This window comes from Asterias amurensis, chromosome 10, assembly GCF_032118995.1.
Source record: "Asterias amurensis chromosome 10, ASM3211899v1".
Classification (NCBI taxonomy): domain Eukaryota; kingdom Metazoa; phylum Echinodermata; class Asteroidea; order Forcipulatida; family Asteriidae; genus Asterias; species Asterias amurensis.
In genome coordinates this window covers 821,326-847,427 of record NC_092657.1, presented here as the reverse complement: position 1 = coordinate 847,427, position 26,102 = coordinate 821,326, and the positions used below count along the sequence as shown (strand labels likewise).

Genomic DNA, 26,102 nt, shown 5'->3' with positions numbered 1-26,102 from the left:
ACCCACTGTGAAACAGTGTACACAGATTTTATAGATCAGTGGAAAAATGGTTGACTAAGGAACCTTCATGAAGACCGAACAATAATTTTGTACAAACAAAAACATATCATAGTCCGATGTCGCAACCCTAGCAGAGTCTTTTTTAAAGGCCAAATATTTTAGAATGTAAGCCACATAATTGTTAAAATCGAAAGATGCAAAATACATGCAAAATTTAGGAATTGAATTGTGTCAGTATATCTCCTAGTTCCAAAGGCTTTTTGATAAACAATATCAACCTCTACCCTCGCAGGTACCCATTTATACCCCTTGGTGAAGAGAAGGAATTATAGTAAAGTATCTTGATCAAGGACACAAATGTAACGACCGAGATTCGAAACCACTCCTATGACCACCAGAACCTCAATTCAGTGCTCTTAAAGGATTGGGGTACTTTTTGTAACACAAAACACAATGTCCACAGATTTGCATTAAACTTACACCGTTACAAGATAATGATAGTAGAAAGAGACCTTAAAATATTAGTTGCTGAGGTGCTGTAGTTTTTGAGAAAAGAGTAAAACAATGTAATGAAAATACGTTTTTACATGCTAAAATAATTTTCGTCTCATGATCATGAGACGAAAATAGTTTTCATGGCATTGTTTTACTCATTTCTCAAAAACTACAGCACCTCAGCAACTAATATTTTAAGGTCTCTTTCTACTATCATTATCTTGTAACGGTGTAAGTTTGATGCAAATCTGTGGACATTATTACAGCAAGTAATATTTTCAGGGAAGCTTTCTACCACCATTATCTTCAAACTGTGTAAGTTTAATGTAAATCTGTGGACATTGTGTTTTTTGTCCTACAAAAAGTACATCAACCCTTTAACCACTCGCCCACAACACCCTATAAGGTAAAAATGGAACATGGATATATCTTTAAATCTACTCACAGCTAGGAATTCTTGCAGCCTCTCTTCCACATCCCCACGGCCGTGCAACGTAAACAGCGCCCCCGCGATGGCATTGATGGCTTTAGCAAAGCAATGACAGTTGTTTGGATGCGCATCGAGGACGGGGCTGTAGATGGTTGTCTCGCTACGGACGAGAACTCGCAATGACACAGCGATGTAAACCATAATGAGACAGGAAATATTGTAGTCCTCTTGGGGATCGACTGGAATAAATAATTATCCAAAGACAAAGGTCAGTCAGTAAATTATGATAAAAATTACAAAGATTTGAACTTGCTCCATGGAGGTAAGCCTAAATATCTGATGTCATGAATAATCAATGCCATATACAGGGGTGCGAGTCATTACTAACGAAAAAGTCCGAACCTTGGATACAAATTCAAAGGCATGTTGAAATGATGGCATTTCTACCATTTGGTAACCCCTGGGGTTATAGATTCCAAGGAGCTTTTGGAAACAGTATCCAAAGCACTAGAGAAGTAGACCAATGAGCAGGGTTTCTTTGTTTGTGGAAACAAATATTGCCTGATTTTCTTCAACAGGCAGACATAAAAAGTCTGAATTCAGCCAAAAATCTGAACAATCTCATCCCTGCAGATACCAGCCTCGAGAGCCTGGCGGGATCCTGCTAAGTGAACCTTTGACCTCGCATCCCATTCACACGAACAGAGATTCATAGTCTATACACACAGATACATGCAGCAGCAGATGTTTGACTGGAATAATAAAGTAGGATTTGAAACTTTACTTGGTGGAAGTATAACTAAGAGAGGTTTGCTGTAACACTAAGTTAAATCTCATTTGAGTAGTGGTGGTTCTGAAAAAAACAGGGGCCAATTTCATAGAGCTGCTTAAGCAAAAAATTTGCTTAAGTACGAAAGTAGCTGGATTGTTTTACACATGTTACTGGCCAAAATTTCATGCCATATACATTGCTTGTGACAGCTAAATAGCTGTTGTTTACTCAGCATAACAATTGAATGGAGTCTTGGCCGGTAATCTGATTTTATTAAGCAGGGATTTTTTTCCTTAAGCAAAATTTTGTGCTTAAGCAGCTCTATGGCTGGGCCCAATTTAATAGAGCTGCTCAGCACACAAAAACTTGCTTAGCATGAAATTTCTCCCTTGATAAAAACAGGATTACCAGAAAAATTTCCGTTTGTTGCATATTTCTTGTTACTGGTATTCAGCTGTTGTTTGCTTATCTTGAAAATCACGTGGAAATTCGGTTGGTAATCCTGTTTTTATCAAGGAAGAAATTTCATGCTAAGCAAATTCAAGAGCTTAGCAGCTCTATGAAATTGGGCCCTTGTGATTTACCACTCAATGTTTTGATCGGTGTTCTCTCTTGAAGATGATCAGAGCAAACTGATCAAACCATTGAGTCGTTAACCAACGGTTCCTTTTCAGGACCAACACGACTCAAAAGAGGTTTCCACATGATGTTACGGCAAACCTCTCTCAGTTGTAATAATCAAATATTCCCCAAATCAAAGTATAGTAAACAAGATGCCAACATGTCCACAGTCAGGGCGTCTTGCCCCGCTCCCTCAACCCCCACCCCCTACCCCAAGATGAAAATGTCTGAGACACAGCCTTTCTATATCTTACTATCTTTCTCAGCTTGTAAAGCATGGCATAACGCTGGATCCACATTACATGGTAGACCCACACTAGATGCCAACATGTCCACAGTCAGGGCGTCTTGCCCCGCTGCCTCAACCCCCATCCCCCTACCCCTAAATGAAAATGTCTGAGACATAGCCTTTCTATATCTTACTATCTTTCTCAGCTTGCAAAGCGTGGCATAGCGCTGGATCCACATTACATGGTAGACCCACACTAGACGCCAACATGTCCACAGTCACTGCGTCTTGCCCCGCTGCCTTCACATGCTCTCGGAAATCCGTGATGGAGTTGAAGAGAAACGGTGTCCGTCGGTTTAAGGTCTGAGGTTATGAAACAAAAAGATAAATACATGTAGGATTTGAAACTTTGCTCGGTGGGAGTCTGACATAATTTCTTTATAAGCCAAAATAACCTTGACATTTCACCTAGAGGATAACAAAAAAGGAGCTTAAAGAAAATGAGTGTGGTGAGGTGACTTACATCAGATAGAGCTTCTTGGGTGAGTGACTTGAAGGCAATTATTACACCAATAATGTTCAGTCTTGTTAGAAGATTCTCGATCGCTGAAAACAAAATAATTAATTTAAATGTAGAGTCAATGAATGGTTTTTGTCATCATAATGCTGATTTAAAGGCAAAATTACCAAGAACGATACAATAAAAGTCACATGTGAAAGTTTCAACAGCGCCTAGTGCCTACTTGTTGATGAAGGGTTAATCTACAAAGACACAAATTCTCAAAAATCTTATCCTAGAATTTCTCTGTCACAAAAATAATAAGATTCATTTGAAGATGAGGTGTCAATATCGACATAGTGAATTGTATCGTGACATCACACTTTGCTTAACAACTAAGTTTGAAACACATCCTTAAAGACAGTGGAGACTATTGGCAATTGTCAAAGACCAGTCTTCTCACTTGGTGTATCTCAATATATGCATTTAATAACAAACTTGAGCTCAATTGGTCGTCGAAGTTGCGAGATAATAATGAAAGAAAAAACACCCTGGTCACACGAAATTGTGTGCTTTCAGATGCTTGATTTCGAGACCTCAAATTCTAAATCTGAGGTCTCAAAATCAAATTTGTCAAAAATTACTTCTTTCTCGAAAACTACGTCACTTCAGAGGGAGCCGTTTCTCACAATGTTTTATACTATCAACCTCTCCCCATTACTCGTACCAAGTAAGGTTTTATGCTAACAATTATTTTGAGTAATTACCAATTGTGTCTACTGCCTTAAAAAGAAATCGTCAGCTCTTTGTGAAATTGAGTCCAGGCTCACTAAAACTCAAGGCAGACTTACATTTCAGTTGAGTACAAAGTTCTGTCATGACCGATGGTTTGTCAAAGTTGGTTCTCAACTGAACCAGAATCTCTTTATTCTCAAGAACAAGTTTCTAAAAAGAAAAGAACCAAATACAAGAGTCAAAGAGTGCAGGATATTATCAAGACGATCCAATTAAAAAAGTGGAGATGGGCAGGCCACCTATTTTATTTATTTCTTGTTTATCCTGGGAAATCCATTCAGTAAGAAAAACTCACTGATCTCTCATGGATCCCAGCTAATAACAAACTACAGAAGTGAACTTAAGATAAAAATATTACAAATTTACACAGAAAAACATTTTACATTCATTTAAAAAAAGCACTAGATCCAAGCACACATACATTTTGAAAACTACAAAAAAACGTTTTTAAATAGGACGAAGAAATTAAAAGGGGGAAAAATACCCATCCATTAAATACACACAACCAAATACAAAAAAACCCAAACAAACCTAGCAAGGAGGCATGACAACATAAGGGCATGCAAAACAACCAACTGGACTTTAAGAAACTGGACAAGAAAAAGAGGGAGACAAAACAGAAGATGGAGAGATCACCTAAGTACATATAGGGGCATTGCTTGGCAACACACAGCGCAGGATAGAGTTAGATGGAGATTGGTGAAGAAGCTTTCCTCCTGTAGAGGAGTGAAAGAAAGAAGATGAAGAAGAAGACTTTGACGTCTCAATGACATCTTTATTCAAAACGACTGAAGTAACGTGTAATTGTATACACAACTACAGGGTAATTATGTTGAGCACACAATACAATGTAGTGCAGTAAGACAAATACATAACACGGTAAACAATAGTTGGGGGTATCCCTCACCAGAAGGGAAGGAACCCACGCCCAACGCCCTCCAGAAGAAAACGAAGAAGGCCTTACCTTGAGTTCACTGACTTGACTTGCAATGTGCCACATTAAGCTTTCATGTAGGAATTTCATTCCGTATGCTCCAATCAGCTCCGCTAAAGACCGCAATTCTGCAAAGGAAAAAATGAAAACCACATATTAAATTGAAAAAGAGAAACAGCATCGGAGAAAATGCGCAAATATGTTGAGCATTATATTCAACTCACTGGGAGGTCTAGTTTACTGGACCTAAGGTATGATTTGTGAGCGGAAGAGTATGGGTTCAAATCCCGGTCATGAAACTTGTGCCCTTGAGCAAGACACTTAACCATTACTGCTGCTTTCAAAGTTGGGAAGGTAATGCATCCTGCTCTACCAGCCAGGCTCCTAGTTGATGATACCCATGCCTTCATCATTATAGAATGTGAAGGGGATAACCTTGCCTCAGCACAAGGCTCCTAGTGGATGATACCCATGCCTTCATCATTATGGAATGTGCCGGGGATAACCTTGCCTAAGCACAAGGCTCCTAGTGGATGATACCCATGCCTTCATCATTATAGAATGTGAAGGGGATAACCTTGCCTCAGCACAAGGCTCTTAGTGGATGATACCCATGCCTTCATCATTATAGAATGTGAAGGGGATAACCTTGCCTTAGCACAAGGCTCCTAGTGGATGATACCCATGCCTTCATCATTATAGAATGTGAAGGGGATAACCTTGCCTCAGCACAAGGCTCTTAGTGGATGATACCCATGCCTTCATCATTATAGAATGTGAAGGGGATAACCTTGCCTCAGCACAAGGCTCCTAGTGGATGATACCCATGCCTTCATCATTATAGAATGTGAAGGGGATAACCTTGCCTTAGCACCAGGCTCCTAGTGGATGATACCCATGCCTTCATCATTATAGAATGTGAAGGGGATAACCTTGCCTCAGCACAAGGTTCCTAGTGGATGATACCCATGCCTTCATCATTATAGAATGTGAAGGGGATAACCTTGCCTCAGCACAAGGCTCCTAGTGGATGATACCCATGCCTACATCCTATCCTTACGGACTATGAACAAGGTATTCCTGTTACAGTCCCAGAAGTAGTGGCAATGTGTGCCTGGTGGCAGTTGATTTGGGTAAACAACCCAAATCAGTGTAGCCCACACCTTGAAGTAGCCATCCGGTCTAGTGATGTTAAGCCTGCTTCATACTTCATGCGAATGCAAATGCAAAGCGAATTTGACGTGAATTTGACGTCACAACCCTCTTTTCGCAGCGATATTCGCAAGTGAGTTGAGGGGAGTTCAACTGCTGCGAATTTGTGACGTCAACATTCGTATCGCATTCGCATTCGCAGGAAGTATGAACCAGGCTTAAGGCAATATTAAAAAAAAAAAACCACAAAAAACAACAAACCTACAAACAACACACAACACAACAAACACAATTTTAAGTAGGGTTTGAAATCTGCATGGGGGGGGGGGGGGTGGGGGTATAATTAGGTGAGGTTTGCGGTAGCTCCGAGTAAAAATGTCTTTTGAGTAGAGTTGGTTTATTGAAAGGACCAGTAGTTCTTATGGTCTTCAGGATACATGTTGTGTGTGTCAGTTGTGTAGTCTGGAGGCCAATGATACTAACCTGTCACATCAGTGTATTCCTCTGCATTGAATGGAAGCTGTGGGTCTGGGGCCAGACTGATGAAGGCTCGTTGATAAGGAGAGAAACAGATCTGACCTGAGGTCACTCTCCGAAGAAGAACTTCCAGATACCTGAAGGAAGAAAGGACAAGAAGGTAAAAATTTGGAATTCTTAAAAACAGAATGTGATTTATTAAGTACTTCCTTCATTGTGCATGATATTTGGTCCCTGGAAAAAAAGTAAGAACATTATGCGACGGTTATAAAGACACCCCACAGAGTTTGATTATTTTTCCTTTAAATGAACTTTCTTCTTTCATTTGTGAACGTATTACTTACCTTACTTTTTATTCATCCGCCAATTCAGTTTGTTTTAGAAACGTTTATTAATGCTAATCAACTTGTTTACACTTACGCCCTCATAAGCTTCACGTTCACATTTTCACTAACTTTCCAAATACTTTCACGAGAGACAACACTAACTGGACTCCGTTCTCTCCTATTTTCCAGATCGAAATAAATAATTGTAACGGCAGCTATTCTTCCTCAATATCCATTTATTTGACTCTAATAACATCCTGGTGTCACAATTATACCAAGTACATGGGCATAACAACAGGACCTTGCCAATCACATGGCCTGACCACTGCTGTTTCATGCTGGCTCTGGATTAGATATTATGGTCAGTATTGAACACAGCATGAAACGGTTAAGATAATTACGTATTGAAGCTACTTACCAGTTTGTGTAGAGCATTGTGATGGTTTTCTCCCCGTGACTGTCTAGTTGTTGAGTTTGCTGCAGCATGACGTTATTAAACACTCGCGTCACGTCAAGGTGAACTGTAAGAGGAATAACAACAGTATGACATCATTTGTTGTTGAGATCTGGAGGACGGGTGTGAGTTGACTCTTTCCTTTCATAATTTATCAGGAATGAGAGTCATTGCTGGGATCCAAGGGGCTTCTGGGAACAGCAGCCGATTTCCTGAAATGCTAGGATAAATCCTATCTCGAGTTAGGACGAGTAACCCGCCCTAACTAGGAATGGTTCAATGAATGCGTCCTATGTATTTGGATACGGAACTGAACCTGTCCTAAGTCCTAAGATTAATTCTAAGTTAGGAAGAGTTTAGTGAAATCAACGACTGTAACCTTAGCACTACAGAAGTAGATTAAAGACTAATTTATTTTGAGAAAAACACAGCATGTTTTTGTTTACCAGAAAAACTTTAAAAAGTCTGAATTCAGATGAAATTCTGAAATTCCTCATCCCTGATCATCTGAACCAGTGTTGAAGTCAAGACCAGCTGTCGATTTCACCAAACTCTTCCTAACTTAGGATTAATCTTAGGACTTAGGACGAGTCCCAGCCTTGCATTGTAACAAGTAAACCTAAGATTAATCCTAAGGACTAGTTACTTGTCCTAACTCGAGATAGGATTAATCCATAGCGTTTAGTGAAATCGGTTGCTGTACACCAAAGACCAAAGCCAAAACAGTAAAACACTGTAGTATAAAAATATTGACTGCTTCGAGTGCTATGGTTAAAACTATGACTCCCGAGGTGATCCCCGGAGCGTTCCATTTTCCCCCGGCTTCGCCTCGGGAAAATGGAACGCTCCGGGGAGTCATAGTTTTTAACCAAGGCACGAGTAAAAGCAGTCAATATTTGTTTTATAACACCCCAAACATTTCTAAATACTGTACTATTATATTATTAATACAGCTAATTCTATTTTCTCATTATATTATTAAGTTACAGACCTGAATGCTACAATCCACGGACGACGCGAATACAGATTGCAAACACTTTTACTTACTGTGTTGCATGTAGTATCGTGCAATCCGAAATGGTTACAGACAATTAATTTATCATCCTCGTACACGCAACGGACGTCTGGGTACTGCACGCCGTGTGCTAGTCTGTCGGACTAGCGCACGGCGCCGTGTGCTAGTCTTCGGACTAGCGCATGGCAAACCGACGCACTATCACACGGCCGTCGTTTAGCAAAACTAAGACATGTCATGTGACGCGCTCTAAACCAATGAGCAGGCAGAATACTTGCAAGGGGTGTTATAAAGACTGATATGAACTGCAGCAATGCAGTTATTATCTTGATGTGAACAAATAAAATCTTAGTCAAAAGAGTCTTATAAGAATTTTGTTTTTACCATGGCTCTCAATACTCTGCAGTACATTCATGTAGGTCCGGACGCTGGTCAGAAGCTCTGATGGTTTGGCAATCTCATTGGTTTCTGGTTTATACATCATCATGCCTACAAGAGCTCTGATGGGGGAAAAGAAACAGTTATGAATGTTTAATAAGCGTTCTAGTGGGGGTCAGAAGCTCTGATGGTTTGGCAATCTTATTGGTTTCTGGTTTATACATCATCATGCCTACAAGAGCTCTGATGGGGGAAAAGAAACAGTTATGAATGTTTAATAAGCACTCTAGTGGGGGACAGAAGCTCAGATGGTTTGGCAATCTTATTGGTTTCTGGTTTATACATCATCATGCCTACGAGAGCTCTGATGGGGGAAAAGAAACAGTTAGGAATGTTTAATAAGCGCTCTAGTGGGGGACAGAAGCTCAGATGGTTTGGCAATCTCATTGGTCGCTGGTTTGTACATCATCATGCCTACAAGAGCTCTGATGGGGGAAAAGAAACAGTTAGGAATATTTAATAAGCGCTATAGTGGGGGACAGAAGCTCTGATGGTTTGGCAATCTCATTGGTCGCTGGTTTATACATCATGCCTACAAGAGCTCTGATGGGGGAAAAGAAACAGTTAGGAATATTTAATAAGCGCTCTAGTGGGGGTCAGAAGCTCTGATGGTTTGGCAATCTCATTGGTCGCTGGTTTATACATCATGCCTACAAGAGCTCTGATGGGGGAAAAGAAACAGTTAGGAATCAGTGACAGTAAAGGAATATTGTTTGTACATGATTATGCCAACAAGAGCTTTGATGGAATAGAAACAGTTAGGAATGTTTAATAGAGTGCTCTAAATGTGAAAAAAAAAAGAAACAGTTTGAATGTTTGATAAGCACTCTCATGCTCTGGTGGTTCTGATCAGCAGAGCATACTACTCGGGTGGGATTCGAACCCAAGACCTTTGCAATTCTAGAGCAGTGACTTGCCAACTAGACCACCGAAATTGCCCAGAAGCTGAAGACAGTTTGACTGTTGTTAGCTACACAGAACTCGGGTAAATACTGAGTATACAGTGCTAACACACATCGGTGTATAGGTAATCCAAAATCCCAAATGCAAGTTTAACATCTATGAAGAGAATGTTCTTACTTTGCGAATCTTGCTTCCAAGTGTTGGATGAGATATTCTCTAGGAGAGAAGGTGTGCTCCCAGACTAGGATCTTAGGAGTGTAGTTGATGGCAAAACACAACTCTGTCAAGCTAATATGGAGTTTGTCATAGCTGTAAGAAAACGCAAAGAGAATCAGAGCATACTGATCGAAAAGCTGAGTCCTCAACTAAGTATTTTTCAGCACTACCCAAAAGAGATTTAAACATGGTGCTACAGCAAACCTCACCTTATTATACTCCCACCATGCAAAGTTTCAAATTCTACTTAACCGTTTAGAGACTATTCATTTCAGTATAATCATCTCAATTCGCAAAGAAATTTCTCATCTTGCTGATTTGTTTGCAACGATATTTTCAGGTAAAATGTCAGGAAAATTAATAAGGAACAGAAATATCTGGTTTTGTGTTTGAGTTGTATATTCTATGTTTACATGGGAAACATTGGAAGGTTTCAAATCAGTTCCAAACCTTTTCTTTGACCCAATAATATTGTTTGAGCAAAAGTTTGTCATATATTGCGGCTGTTTGTAGGGTTAAATAAAACAAATAATTTTAGAGTTGGGGCAATATTTTGTCTGGGCAGACTTACATGCTGAGTTTCTCCCTCGTCTTGCGGAAGCTCTCTGTCCCAGGCACCATGGGTTCCGGGATGGGTTTATTCTTCTTATCTTTCTCCTTGATCCTCCGTCTCAACTGCTCGTTCTTGGCAAGATGCGGGGCGGCGTTCTTAGGCAACAACTGATCGCTCAGAATACACTGCTCCGTGCAGATCTTGGTGACCACATCTTTGACCTCCTTGGCTAGTCTGTCCAAGAAGGCGTTGGTGACGGTCAGGCTACGGTCCCCAATGTGGTAGCGCTATGCATGAGAAGAAAAGCAATGGATGAGTGGCTTGTTTAGGAGACTACTCACCTCGGCTGACCTCATTAACCAGGCTGTTAATACAGATACTCAATTATATGTAAGCATAATGAAAATAGAAAACACTAACAAGCGACTTGAAGTGGAGTCTATGCAAAAAGCTAGTCTCCTCAACCAGCCTCTTCACAAAACACTGTTCTGTTGACACTACTCAGAATATACATTTTATACATTCAGTGACTGGAGTTGGAGTCTCTAGCTAGTCTCTTTAACCAGCCTACATGTACACAGATTTTAAAACACAAGAAAGAATACAATCCACTCAAGAAATGCTAGACTTTCTTCAGAAAGAGTAAAGTCTTAAATACTTTTGGATTCAAATAATAGTACTTAAATCAACAGATACATTCAGCATTTATAATACAAGACAAGACAAAATACAGACATAAACTGAACACACATCTAAAAAGTGACAGAAGGATTAAGGAAAATTTGTTCACATCTGACGAGGCGGCCATCATGGATCTCCAATACACACATCTGAAGGAATCAAAATGAGGCTCAAGACAAAAGCAAGACTGGTGCCTTAAGAGTGTAATTGTTAGGATGGATTTTCCATTGGGAAGTCAGGAGACTGTTTAATTGTTAGAAGGAAAGAATGTTTTCCTTGACGAAGCTTCAGACGTGCATACTCTTCTTACTCCATGAGGCCAGGTCTCATAGAGTCATATAGAGTTATATATAAGAACTAGAGCGCGCACTGGCCTATATACGCGCCCCGGTATGCGCGCAGGTGGCCATTTTCTGAGTTGACAAAACAGCCATCTCACGGCGTGTGTTTGTGCGGCCATTTTGTAAGTTGATCAGACAGCATCACGTCAGCGTTCAATAAAAAAAAAACCTCAAACGTGTATTTCATATTCAACGCGCGTACAGAATGGCGCGCTTGTCATCTTGCGGTCCTGTCGCGTTTGCGCAAGCAGTATCACCAGTGCACCCTCTAGTTCCTTATATAACTCTATGCATAGAGTGGAGTATTTTTGTAAAAGAGCTTAGTGTAAGGCCTGCATAAAATCTTTGGTTCTACGTTAAGTTACTAGAGAGTTGTGTATTTCCATGTCATTGCGAAAGTGTTTGCCCAGTTAGAGTAAGGGCTCGAGTTAGGCTTAGGTAAGGGGTTAGAATTAGGGTTAGACTTAGAGAAAAGGTTGAGGTAGGGTAAGGGTTACAAGAGTTTGGGTTAGAGTTGGAGTTACGGTTGGGATTCGGATTGGAGTTAAGGTTAGGGTAAGGGTTAAAATAAGGGCTTCAGTTAGGGTTAGGTAAGGGGTTAGAATTAGGGTTAGACTTAGAGAAAAGGTAGATGTAGCCGGTAAGGGTTGCAAAAGTTTGGGTTACGGTTGGGATTCGGGTTGGAGTTAAGGTTAGGATAAGGGTTAAACCTAGAGAAAAGTTTAAAGGTCAGGGTTGCAAGAGTTAGGGTTAGTGTTCGGATAAGTGTTAAGGCCCGGTCACACAGGCCCCAATAACGAGAACGATAACGAGACTGATAAAAATGCACACCCTCGATTGGTTGAAATGCTCCACGCAGAATACACCCACGCTCTTTCAACCAATCGAGAGCGTGCATTTTTATTGTTCTCGTTATCGTTCTCATTATCGGGGCCTGTGTGACCGGGCTGTTTAGGGTAAGGGTTAGAGTTAAAGTTATGATTAACTATACAAAAAACGTATGTAGACCTTCTGTACTACAACTACTACAACAAAACAAAAGCACAAGTTCAAAAAAGATCTTTCATGCAAAGAATGACATTTAATCAGTGACAGTCAAGAGGAAAAAGTGACCAAACAATTGTACAAATACAAAGAGAAAAAGTCACTGAAATTATTGTGGAACTACAACAAGCGATACATTCAAACTAGATGGGCACTCTTCAAAAGCTGGAAAAAGGAGCAATTCCATACCAAAATTGTAATCAATTAATTTCTAGAACTATTTGTTTTTAGTCCAAGACAAAACCTCATACTTTATCACAAGCTTGCTTTGTTTAAGCTCATGTTGCAAAAGTTTTAGATATTTTCCCAAAACAGAGAATCTAAAAAAAAAATTATGGTGGAAATAATTAGGAAAAATTGAAATTTTCAATTGTATGGAAATACCCTATGGTACAGGCAGCTATTCCATCAACTAATAATACACCCCCTGGAACTGATTAATGGAAAGATGACAATATTTTGAGGTCATCTTGGCATTGATATGTAATTCTCGTTAAGTTTGTAATTCATGATGTGCAGAATGTTGGCAAATGTATGAACTTGAGTGAAATGTTGCCTGAAAAAAACCCAGCTTTACTTTCAATGTTGTAGAGTAAATCTACAAGACTTGTCGGCTTAAATTTGGTGTAAACTTTTGCCAAAAAGACTCAAAACTTATTAACTGTTGAAGATGTTGAATAAGTCTTAATGACAAGATGCAACATTAGTTTTAAGGCTTACTCTTACTCCAAACGAAACAAGTCTCAATATAGCAGGTGCCATTATTTATTTAGATGATGAACTGATTTTGTGTTTTATAAGTCTTTTCTTAAACTATGAAGACTGAAATTACATACTGAAATGGATGGACACAAAATTTGGAACCACAAAAATACAATAAAACCATTCCCTCCAGAATGGAATGACTGACGTTTACAACACCAATTCTTACCCTATCCATAAAATAAGTGCTTGTTTCGCGATCATTTCGTGCGCTAATCTGTAAGAGTTAGTGAGTTTCGGTTTTAGATTAAAAAAAAGGGTGAGATTATATCGAAGGAAGGAAGATGTTGAAGATGTTGCAAAGAGAAAATGTTATCGGAGAAGGTTTTATAGTTTCAAGCAAAAATGATCAAAACAGAAAGTGCAAAGAAAGTTGGGTTAAAAAGGTTATAATGCAAGAAGTTATTTTCCTCCAACACCAACAAGCAATTTATTCACATATGTAAGTATCCGAGGGAAGTTAACACAATCCACGAAGTTAACTTGAATCTTGTGAGACTTGGGTAGAAAAAAAATATGGTAAAATAGACAGACAGTAGATATTGACAAACTGACAGACAAACAAGCAATATTATTACATTGATCGTTAACAAAATCATTTATACACTTAAGTTCTGACACATCAATGTTCCGACACTCCAGTGTTCCGACACCCGTTACAACACCCCTAATGTATTTTCCTTACCCTTACCTTAAAGGTAGTGGACACTATTGGTAATTACTCAAAATAATTATTAGCATAAAACCTTACTTTGTAACAAGTAATGGGGAGCTGTTGATAGTATAAAACATTGTGAGAAATGGCTCCCTCTGAAAAAACATAGTTTTCGAGAAAGGAGTAATTTTCCACAAATTTGATTTCGAGACCTCAGATTTAGAATTTGAGGTCTCAAAATCAAGCATATGAGAGCACACAACTTCGTGTGACAAGGGTGTTTTTTCTTTCATAATTATCTCGCAAATCGCAACTTCGACGACAAATTGAGCTCAAATTTTCACAGGTTTGTTATTTCATGCATATGTTGAGATATACCAAGTGAGAAGACTGGCCTTTGACAATTACCAATAGAGTCCACTGTCTTTAACCCTAGTATATAAATAATGAGGGGGTTATTGGAACAATGGGTTGTTGAAACATAGGGGTGTCAGAATAAAAGGGTGTCAGAGCATTTGGGTGCCGGAACATTGGAGTGCCGGAACATAGGGTTGTCGGAACATAGGGGTGCAAAACCTGATGAGATTTTAGGCAAATGAAGAAATAAAAATAATCGCATGAATATATGAACACAAAACACACTACTTGACATTTTATTCTGCTGTCAACAAGTCCATTAAGTGTTTAATTAAATAATAAATAAACTATGTTGTATTCTCCTCTTAAGGCCTTAGTGGTATGTTAGAACCGTGCCTCCACATTATTTGTCTTTTGTACTTTTCAGGATGAAAATAAATATGAGTTAGTCTTACCTCTTCGGGGCAGAGTTCATGGGTACAGTTGATGAAGTGAGTGCAGATCAGAGGGAATGCAATAGCGTAACGAGCTTGGGAGGCGTAGCTCAGACACAACTCAAACATCCTGTCGAAGAACCGACTGCGATGGCTGTAAACAAAGTAAAGATATAACAAACTTGGCTTAGTAACTTAACTCACTTCGGTAACTCAAGTAACTTTGTGACTCAAGTTCAAGAAACTTAGTAACTGGGACGCGTAGCTCAGACACAACTGAAACATCCTGTTGAAGAACCGACTGCGATGGCTACCGAATTAAAGATATCAACAACTTGGCTTCTTAAAACTCCAGTAACTCAGGTAGCTTAGAAACTCAAGTTCAAGAAACTTAGTAACTTTGAGTCCTAGCTCAGGCACATCTCAAACATTAGGCCTGCGGTCCAAATAGAAACGTTGGGCAACTGCGAACCTAAAGGCGAATTATTTTCTGAAACCAACCATTACCCACCTTGACTTATGACCCTAGTTGTTTGAGTTCAGTCATGGTTTACATTTGTCTGTCTTTATGGTCAAAGATGGTATTTCTTTTGTGAGGCTGGCGAGGGTTTTAGCATTCAAGAAAGACTCTGCTAGGGTCAGGCTGTTAACTATTTTTTTTTCACATTTTGCTTGGTAAGCAGTTTGCAACGGGAAAATCTACGTTCTCATTTCGGTATGGAAGTCTTTGTACAGAGTTGTATTTGTCCCTCTTAATGGTACAAGATGGCATTTTGTTGTGAAGCTGGCAATTTTAGCCTTTGAGAAAGACTGTCCTAGGGTCGAAACATCAGGCCGTTAACTTTTTTTTTGCTATTAACGATACCATAGCTCGTTTTGGTTGGTGAGCAGTTTGCAAAACCTAATTCTGTTTTTTCATTTGAGCCTTCAGGTTAGCTCAGTGGTTTCTTTCCCTGCCTTTCACCTACGTGGACCCAAGTTCGAATCCCACCTCAGACTGGAGCCTTTGCATGTGGATTGGGTTTTTTAATCCCTACCTGACTGCGTGGGTTTTCCCTATAGGGGTTTTTGATCTTGATATTTTTACTGCACAAATCGCCTCAGATGTGGCTGTTGACGTGCAGTCCCACATGCATCGCTAAATTTTGCAATTTTCTAGCAAGGTCTTAAACGCTGGGTTTCCGCCCATTGTCTTCTCTACAAAAATGTGGTGAGATGTTTCCAATAGGAAGCTTTGCCGACTATATAATTCAGATCCAGAAGCCTTTTATTTCAAGGCTTTATTTCTCACCAGAAGATGCTCAGGTCTGACGTCTCATTCAGTATTTCATCCAGATCATCCACCATGATGGTATGAAACACAATGGTATTCATGGTCCTAGCTAGCTCATGATTCTCAGTCAGGATGAGGGTAGCTTTACGTACGCTGGTGTACGCCTGGAGTCGGAACCAATCCATACGGAAACCTCGGAAATCAAAGACGTCTCCGCTTTCAACTGAAGATAAGATGGAATGTAGGAGAAAGAATTTTAGTAAACGATGAAATTAACCGTCAGTACGTCACAATATAAGAAAACACAGTAAAAAAATAACTTATTTAATTCTTGTTGGTGTTGCGGTTATTATTGTTGCTGTTTTTTTTTTTTTTGGGGGGGGGAACTCACGGGTCTCTTTCATATCAAATTGGGTTGAACACATAAAAATTAACCAGAATATTCTTTGAACCTGCAACCCTTGGTTTATTTGCCAGTGATCTAGCAACTGCAAGCTAATGACCACCTGAACAAGGTGAGTATTATTCTACTGCCCTCCGTGTCAGTCAATATTACCTCGTTTGAGACTGTGAGTTTCCTTTGTTTGGACGAGGGAGGGCACAATAATGGACTCGGCGTTGAATCCCTGTCTAAGTTTGATCAAATAAAGCTTATGCCCAGTTGAGCAGTCAATATTATACTATTGCCCTCTGTACTGGTCAATATTACCTTTTTGGAGATTGAGAGTTTCCATTGTTTGAACAAAGGAGGATAAAATGATGGATTCGTCTTCAGAGCACAATGGAAGATTCTGGAGAGAAACAAACAAAAACTGAGTTACCAACAAAAAAGACTTACACAATTTGATTTATTTATTCTTAATAATTTTAAGAATGTGGTTTAGTACTTGATGATTACTTTTTATCTGTTCAGAAAGAGAAACCTACCTTGGCCAGATTATTCAGAACGATCGCATCGTAGCCGTTCAGGTACTGAATGTAATACTGCTGAAGAACTTGATGGTACTTCTTCACAAGGGCTCTTAATTCCTCCATATAGAAGAGCATCTCAGGGAGAAGGGAATCCAAGAAGTCCTCAACGTTAGCCTTGGACTTCATCTTAGGATGAGGATGCTCAGCGTGTCTCACTAACCAAAGAATCTCATCCCTAGCAAAGGCTAGCCCCATGAAGACGTATAAAGCCTGCAAGACAAGACAACATTGTTAGGTAGGACTTGAAATTTTGCTTGGTAACAACGTAAACATGGGTAGGATTTGAAACTTTGCATGGTGGAGATACAATCTAGTGAGATTTCAATCAATCAATCAATCAATCAATCAATCAATCAATCAATCAATCAATCAGAGGGAATTTATATAGCGCCAAAATCAACCAAAGTTGTTCGAAGGCGCTCAAGACAGTTGGATGAAATTAATGTTGATACACTTGTTGGAATAGAAAACATTTGAGGAGTTTCTTGAAAATGTGAATAGTGTTAGCAACCTTGATGTGGTTAGGGAGAGTGTTCCATTCTTTTGGTCCAAAACAGGAGAGTGAGCGATCTGCAAATGACACAGCATGAGTTCTGGGCAAGATAAACTGATGGGAAGATGCGGATGATTTGCAGTAACACTGCAAGTTGCAGACAAACAAGACCTGAAGGCCACTACAAGGTGTGAGCTACAATTTATTTTTGCCAGTGGTCGTTGCGGAGCTGAAACAGGGTTACCCTCTTTACGGTCCATACGCATATAGGCTTGGGTATCATCCATCAGAAGCCTGGCTGGTAGAGCAGAAAGCACTACCTCCCCAACTTTTCTAAGCACTGGTGTAATGTGTGAGTTGTTCCCTTGCACAGGGTTTGAAACTTTGCATGGTGGAGATACAATCTAGTGAGGTTTGCAGTAACACCATGTTCAACTTCGAAGAATTATTTAGCTTACCTTTGGTCCAAGAAGTCCTGGTTGATCTGAGAGGATTGTGACGAGTTCCTTCAAGGCTCCTCTTAAAAACTTTCGCCTGTCTCGATGAACAGAGGGTCTGTGCGGAAAGATAATATGACATGGTAACTTTGAATATTCTGGGTGAACTGTTGTCTGCTTTCTCCAACTGTACAGCCACATTCTGTACCTCAGAAACTAGACATTTAATAACTGTATAATATTAATGGCTTTTTATATCGCGCTCAGGTCTGTCACGCAGTGATGCTCAAGATGCTCAAACATTATTACCCCTGGTCACTGGGCCTTAAACCATCTCAGCTCCCTTGGGAGTGTACAGCCTTGTGCAACAAATGCGCTACTCAGCTAAATCAATCACAAGAACCATCTCCGCCCTCACAGGTACCCATTTAACCCCTGGGTGAAGAGAAGCAATTATAGTTAAGTGTCTTGCTCAGAGACACAAGTGTCACGACCGGGATTCGAACCCACACTCTGCTGAACAGAATCACCAGAGCATGAATTCGGTGCTCTTATCCTCTCGGCCATGACACCCCAGCAGCATTCTGTGACTGTGGATCTTCAATAATTTTCATTCTGTCACTAGACTATCACTGTAAAGGAGTTCTGTAATTGTACTACCACATTCTGTAACTGCAACAATATTTATGCAATATTACTGTAACTTTGAATATTCTGGGTGAACTGTTGTCTGCTTTCTCCAACTGTACAGCCACATTCTGTACCTCAGAAACTAGACATTCAATAACTGTATAAGCATTCTGTGACTGTGGATCTTCAATAATTTACATTCTGTAACTAGACTATCACATTCTGTAACTGCAACAGTATTTATGCAATATTACTGTACAATTTTCTCATGTTCATTTTTAATATTACTGTACAATGAATTGTGTCTTTTTTCCCCCTTTTTTGTTTAAATTATGCGCAGTTGTAATGTTTTGGTATGTTCTGTGTTTTGTGTATTGATGTGTATTTTCTATAATTTATATAATTATTGAGAGATGATGTCATGTAACTTCAAGCTTTGGATTTAATAAAGTTGTATCTAATCTAATCTAATCTTATCTACTTACGCATTCAGTAGAGCAAAGTTACAGCACTCCTTGACCTCTAATACCCTCTTATGGAAGCCCTTGATGGTATCAAAGAACAGTTCAATGAACTTATGGAACATGAGAACCTCGTCTCGGAACAGCGTGATGCAGAATCCCCACTGTAGAGCCGGCTTCCAGAGGGCGTGTGCTCGCTCGTTACTCTGGAGGAGGGTCGGACACACCAAGAAACCCACTGAGGAGGAAAGAAAGCAGAACAAACAAATTAAAATGGCTCCCTGTCGTGATAGGCTCCGAATTGGCGGCTACGACTGTTGCTAATCACATCCCAAAGGGTGTCTCAAATCGCTTCTGACATTATTACCCCCCCGGTCACTGGGCCATACATTTCACTCCTTTAACCATCTCAGCTCCCTGGGGAGTATTAAGCCGATGTTGCGAGTAACCGCACTCCAAGCTAATCATTCACACAAACCATCTCTGTCCACACAGGTACCCATTTTACCCCTGGGTGGAGAGAAGCAACGTTTAAGTGTCTTGCTCAAGAACACAAGTGTCACGACCGGGATTCAAACCCACATCCTGATGACTTAACCACCAGAACTCGAGTCCGGTGCTTTTATCCGCTCGGCCATGACACCCCATGACAAGGTGATTCAGCCCTAGCTGTTGTCGTAGCGGCTGATAACTTGCGCAAAAATGTTCAATAATTTGACACAATAAAGGTAAATAGACCAAGAGCTAAACTTACGTATAATCCAGCGCTCCATGGTGTCCAGAGATAGATACTCACAACGCATCTACAAATAAAAGAAACAATCAGAGTGAGATTTGGTCCGTTGAACTAGACCGCTCCGCTACGACACACCACAGAAATTGTGACCCGTTTGTTTCCAGCTGTGCAGTAAAAAAAATGCTGAATTGGAGACTTGCCATCCAGGATTTAGTCTTACTCAAGACGTTTTATACACAGTTTTACAGATCTACTTTTAGCACTTACAGTCTCACTCTGTGCTGGATTCAACAGAAGAGCAGGTTTAGAGACTAGGCATGTAGGTATTAGTCTTAACTCAAGATGTTTTGTACAAAGTTAAACAGAAAATACCAAGAGTACTTACAGTCTCACTCTGTGCTGGATTCAACAGAAGAGCTGGTTTGGAGACTAGCTATGTAGGTATTAGTCTTAACTCAAGACGTTTTGTCCACATTTTAACAGAAAAGACTAATGGTACTTTACTGTCTCTCTATGTGCTGGATTCAAACGAAGAGCTGGTTTGGAGACTAGCCATGTAGGTATTAGTCTGAACTCAAGACGTAATATACACAGTTTAACAGAAAATACCAATAGTACTTACAGTCTCACTCTGTGCTGGATTCAAGAGAAGAGCTGGTTTGGAGACTAGGCTTAGCATCTCTTGAGATCGCATCTCTCCAGCTGTCATGTTGCGTCTTGGGTATAGATGGAGGAGGGAGAACAACGCGGATGCAACGCACTGGGAAGAAAAGAGAGAGGACATTAATTTTAGCAGATCTTAATCCTCAAAATAGTTGAAACACAAATACTTCACTTCTGCTAATATTTTATTTTTCGTTTTGGCAAAGTGCTCTTACCCGTTCAAGTGGTACAAATTGCTGCGTGAGTTTTTTCACCGGGCTGTCAAAGTCACAGATGAGCGTGCCAAGACGAGCGAATGAGGGCTCACTGCAAATAAGAAAATACTTGTTAAGCATAGAAAAATCCTGCTGAGCATAAACATGTTACCAGCCACAAACTTACATTTTCCTCATATTGACCCAATTCACCTGATGTCATCATCAGAATAATCTTGGATGCGCCATTTTGGTGGTCAATGTCAACGTGTGTTATTCAGAGAAGTGCGCATTTTAGGCGACGCAGCGTTTACACGTAAACCTATTGACCACCAACATGGTGAGCGTGGCACAGTCGTCGCGTGTGCACGCGTGCAAGGGGTCAATAGAGTTATTTTCAGAACCACCCCAACTCATTTGTAGATTATCATTACATGGTTATAACTGCAAACCTTTACTATATCATATTTCCACCATGCATAATTTCAAATCCTACTCGTAGGGTTACCTGAGGAAGCTTGTTGTACCTCCTCAAGAGCAAAGTTCAAGACCTGACAGTAATTGTTGGGAAGTTTGCCCCTTGATGTACCTACCTCTTTCCATAGGCTAGTTCATAAGCCTGGTTGTACAGTCCCAGCATAGCCTTCCTGTCTTCTACTCTCGCTAGTAACATCATGATTGAGATATAAGTCACAACAAACTTAGCCCTCAGTGTACCTACCTCTTCCCATAGGCTAGTTCATAAGCCTGGTTGTACAGTCCCAGCATAGCCTTCCTGTCTTCTACTCTCGCTAGTAACATCATGATTGAGATATAAGTCACAACAAACTTAGCCCTCAGTGTACCTACCTCTTCCCATAGGCTAGTTCATAAGCCTGGTTGTACAGTCCCAGCATAGCCTTCCTGTCTTCTACTCTCGCTAGTAACATCATGATTGAAATATAAGTCACAACTAGCTCCAGGTAGTTCTTGGTCATGTCAAAGTTGGCCGTCTGTAAAAGTTTGGAAAATGATAAGAATTGAAGTTATTTGGCTTTTCTTGGCCGAGAGGTTAAGAGCACCAGACTCAAGCTCTGCTGGTGTCTTGATCTACGGAATGTAGGTTCGAGTCCTGGTCGTGGCACTCAAGTGCCCTTGAGCAATATACTTAAACATTTATTGTGTCACTCATATCTACCTCGACTATCTTTATACCATAGTCATGTCCAACTCTATGAGTAATTATAATTCCAATCTTACCAATGTTGTGCAGACCCTACAAAGTTCAAATCAACGTAAATAATCTCTTTAAATAACTAGGATGAAGAAAAGAGAGGAGTTACATGAAAAAGTTATTCCAAAATGTAGCTTAATGCAATCATGTATTTAAAACATCGCAAATGAAAACAAACAAATTCTAGGGCCAAATTTGATTTTTGTTTTTTAACCCTAGGGAACCCAAGAAAAACTGTTGGTGACAAAAAATTATTTGAAGGTAGAAATCAAGTAGTTAGGGTATCAATATAACATTTATTTGATTTATGTGATGAGGGGTTTTAAATTTGTTAGTGTTTTTTTAATTTTAAATGTGACACATATTGTCACATGGGGCTCCTCAGTTTTTTTTAAAGAATCTAGATTACTTACAATGTCAAAATGCACATGACAGCTCGCTAGGACAGTCAGTAACTCTGTCACATGATCCTGCAAATCAAAGAAAAACCAATAAATAAATTCACAATCGATAATTTCATTTGCACAATGTTAGTTTATGGCCTGGGCCCAATTGTATAGAGCTGCTTAAAGAATAAAAACTAGCTAAGCACAACAAAATTATGCTTACCAGGATATGATTACCAGTCAAACTGTCATTTCTCTTGCACAATCAGTGACCGGTATCCTGCTTTTTTTTGCTTAGCACAAACCTTTTTAAGCAAAATATTTTCTGCTTCAAGCTCTATGAAATTGGACCCTGGTACATGTAGATTCAATATATAATTATAATAATAATAATAATATTTAAAATTTATATTGTGCCCCTTACATGTTAAATGATCAAAGGCGCAGAACACATGTTAAAAAGTACAGAGTGGAAGAAAAAGACAAAGAAAAAAGACTGGTCACCAGGCCAATGCCAAAACAGAAGTATGGGGATATGTCTGTCCCGCCAACAGAGAACTAATAGTTACTTATTACATATATCCTAGATGCTTGCATCGGTAATGTTTTGACCTTTTCAGGAGATAGACACCTCTAACCCTATCTACGCTACAATTCTAAACTAACTGGCAAGATGACCATAGAAGAAGACACACTAAAATGCGGTTTTAAAAAGGTGGGTTTTTACATTACATTTTAAAAGAGATGAGTTTCTGTTCGCTATGTATGTCAAACGTATATTGTAGTCTTCTACACACTATTGGTAACGCTGTTTCAAGAACAAGGAAGTGGATTGACATTAATAAGACCACACTATACACCACCTACATGTACTCCCATTCCAGCCGGATTAACCCCAGCATGATATTCATTGTGTAAAGAAATCTTACAACAAAAGCAACAGGGATGTCCAGCTTAAAGGAACTGTCACCCTCTTCATATATCTGTCAAATTACCAGGTCTCAAAATAACTCACTACACCCACAGAAACTGCAGTGGTACCCTGTGCTTTTGCTGTGGTGCCCTTTGCAAAGTTCCAATGCAAATTTACATTTTCCTTGAGGGAAATTGCTGTTCCCCTTCAAGAACGAAGTTCAAAGCCTGCATATGTGCACATGCGCATTCCAAATGGGGGGGGGGGAGGGGGGGGGGGGGTCAGTGGTCAGCTTACCGTGTATTCATGGATATCGCGGAAGGTTGTGTAGTAGACACTCAGCACCTTTAATATTTCAGATTTACGTTGATCTATCGGGGCAAGTTGACCCTGTACGTAGGAAACAAAAACGCACGTTAGCAATTCGTTCAGAAACAACAGCACTGCTTTAAGATTAGGGATTTGTCTTTATAAATAAGGAAGTTGATTCTTACATGGGATTTGAGGCATTGCATGGTGAGGTATCAATGTACAATTTGGTTTGCGGTAACACCATGGGTATATTAAAGGAACAGGTTGCCTTTGATCGACGAGTTGGTCTTTAAAAAGCGTTTATAACCGTTTGTTATAAAATCATATGGTTGGAAAGATGTTTTAAAAGAAGAATCCAATGATCCACACAAATTTGCCTCAAAATTGCACGGTTTTCCTCTTACTTTGTGAGCTAACACGGTCAGCCATTAATGTGAGTCAAATTTTTGACTCACATAAATGGCCGACTGTGTTAGTCGACGACGTAAACGGAAAAACCGCTCAATTACAAGGTGTGTTTGTGTGGATCATTGTATTCTACCCATATATGCATTTTATTAAAAACGGTTACAAACGCTTTTCGAAGACCAACTCGACCAATCCAAGGCAAAGTGTTCCTTTAATGGTTAGCATATGTTCTTTTGAGTACTTGTCTTGCTTTATATTCTACAATTTTACTAACTTGATTCATGGAAGTAAATTCTTATTTTTTTCTGAGGAAAGGGAATTGAGACAGAATTGAAAGGTACATCAGATTCAAAGTCAACATTTCAACATAATTTGTTTCTGTTTAGATATTAGACAGTGAGGTATTATTATTCAATTGAAAAACACACCACCTGACGTGTCTGGTCATGTGATTACTGACCAAACACATGTTGGCATCAGACTTACAGTCCAGTTTAAAACTCAAGTGGTTCGAATCCCACCTGTGCCTTTTCTTCATGCAGACTCGGAAACCCTCAAATATATAGTAATTAAAGGCAGTGGACAGTATTGGTAATTACCCAAAATAATTATTAGCATAAAACCTTTCTCGGTGACGAGTAATGGGGAGAGGTTGATGGTATCAAACATTGTGAGAAACGGCTCCCTCTGAAGTGCCATAGTTTTTGAGAAAGAAGTAATTTTCCACGAATTTGATTTTGAGACCTTAGATTTACATGTAGAACTTGAGGTCCCGAAATCAACCATCTAAACGCACACAACTTCGTGTGACATGGGTGTTTTTTTCTTTCATTATTATCTTGCAACTTCGAAGACCAATTGAGCTCAAATTTTCACAGGTTAGTTATTTTATGCATATGTTGAGATACACCAACTGTGAAGGCTAGTCTTTGACAATTACCAATAGTGTCCTCTGCCTTTAATACAATGTTTTTATACCTGTGTGTTTTTCTCTGTGTTTGGGAACTTCTTGACGATGCTCTTCAGACATGGCTCCAGAGCTTTTTCAGAAAGAAATGCTGGACGTGACCTCGGATCTTGACATGCCTGAGAAAGAAAAATCATTATTATTAAATTTCCAGTCAAATCATTCTTTAAAAAACAGAGAAAATAAATTAAAAAGTTAATTAATTTTAAAACAGTAGACTGTGAATGGCAAAATATAGGTAATAAATCATGTAAATGCAATACATTACTACAAACAATAAACATTGAAAAGTTATTTTTTGTGTAGGTTACACAATCTTAAAAGCAAATAAATACAAATAAAGTACAATACAATTACGATTGTACTCCTCCGCACATTTTATCCAAAACTGTGGATGAACATTCTCGACCCAACCAAAGTTTGGAAAATTGGCTTGAATTGAAATTGGGTCATCAGAGTGTGTTTTTACTTGATGTTGACTGTTGATTTTGTGCTCGGGTATTCTAAATAAATAAATGGCTTATCCATATGAGGTTTATCGCAATTAGCAAAATATCAAGAGAGGGCGCTGTTGAACTCACACAGAGGTACAGGCGTTGCGTGCGCGAGTCGAAGAAACTGCATAGAAACCGCCCCATATTCCTTTCCCACAATGCATTGCATTTCTGAATTGCGATAAACCTTATGCATGGATGGAGGTGTTATGATGTTCTATTTTTTTTTTCAATTCAATTGTTCTCTATTTTTAATATCAAAACAGAGCAGTGAATGTGCAACAAATGAAATATGTCTCTTAATTTACAGCTCTTTCAGGTTGAACAAGCAAAGTACTAGAAGTATACAACACCTACAAATACGAAATAGAGTGGGTGTGTTGTTTTTAGATTACACACATAGGCATGCACTGCAGCGCTTATAAAAATAGGTCAAATTTTGAAGACTTACTTTTTTGATGTTGTAAAGACGGGCCAACATTCCCTGTCCACGATCCACCAAAATTGTCAGCTTTTCAGCCAACTTTTGCTGGCTTTGATTCACAGACATTGTGATGCAGTTGCAGCTTCCTCAATTTATTGGCAAAAAGCGGTAGAAATGCTCAATTTACAAACATTTCTACGAGATGAAATTTCCAAGGCGCGGCTGTGTCAGACCAGAAAAATACTGGCCTTTTCATTCATTGATTGCGGAAGTAGAATGAAGTGAGCGTCAAATTTGGATGTGTACCAATGTTTGATTTGAGTCATAGACCGTCTATGTTAGAGCGGCTAGCTGCACGAAGATGAATACAATTTTAGCCAGTCAATGAATTTCACTATAACCGTAAATGACCGTCACTCAGTAGCATTGATGGATAGAAATAATGAAACTGAAATGGCTAAAAACCTAGAATAATTAAAACGAGTTAAATCTAATCTTTACATTTGAGTGTGTATTCAGTGTTTTATTCATTTGAACAAATTA

The 26,102-nt window shown here is 39.4% G+C and overlaps 1 protein-coding gene across 3 annotated transcripts in view; it reads right to left on the bottom strand.

The window, feature by feature from the left end:
- LOC139942905 (nck-associated protein 1-like) overlaps positions 1–25,843 on the bottom strand; it is a 30,149-nt gene extending 4,306 nt beyond the window's left edge. Inside the window, exons 1-24 of one of the 3 annotated variants that reach the window (XM_071939725.1) lie at positions 25,587–25,843; positions 24,653–24,760; positions 23,252–23,344; positions 22,069–22,125; positions 21,292–21,434; positions 20,464–20,554; positions 20,208–20,345; positions 19,604–19,652; positions 18,874–19,087; positions 17,780–17,876; positions 16,784–17,038; positions 16,566–16,647; positions 15,875–16,079; positions 14,605–14,737; positions 10,328–10,596; positions 9,718–9,849; positions 8,584–8,699; positions 7,149–7,251; positions 6,411–6,541; positions 4,806–4,903; positions 3,898–3,991; positions 3,071–3,153; positions 2,742–2,910; positions 941–1,164 (exon numbers count right to left, since the gene is read on the bottom strand). In XM_071939725.1, the coding sequence (XP_071795826.1) occupies positions 941–1,164; positions 2,742–2,910; positions 3,071–3,153; positions 3,898–3,991; positions 4,806–4,903; positions 6,411–6,541; positions 7,149–7,251; positions 8,584–8,699; positions 9,718–9,849; positions 10,328–10,596; positions 14,605–14,737; positions 15,875–16,079; positions 16,566–16,647; positions 16,784–17,038; positions 17,780–17,876; positions 18,874–19,087; positions 19,604–19,652; positions 20,208–20,345; positions 20,464–20,554; positions 21,292–21,434; positions 22,069–22,125; positions 23,252–23,344; positions 24,653–24,760; positions 25,587–25,685 (3,183 nt within the window). In that variant the 5' untranslated portion in view covers positions 25,686–25,843. Of the gene's footprint in view, positions 1–940; positions 1,165–2,741; positions 2,911–3,070; positions 3,154–3,897; positions 3,992–4,805; positions 4,904–6,410; positions 6,542–7,148; positions 7,252–8,583; positions 8,700–9,717; positions 9,850–10,327; positions 10,597–14,604; positions 14,738–15,874; positions 16,080–16,565; positions 16,648–16,783; positions 17,039–17,779; positions 17,877–18,873; positions 19,088–19,603; positions 19,653–20,207; positions 20,346–20,463; positions 20,555–21,035; positions 21,139–21,163; positions 21,267–21,291; positions 21,435–22,068; positions 22,126–23,251; positions 23,345–24,652; positions 24,761–25,586 lie in introns of those variants that run through there. The other 2 variants (XM_071939723.1, XM_071939724.1) reach the window with 2 other exon arrangements.
- Between the last annotated feature and the right edge of the window lie 259 nt (positions 25,844–26,102).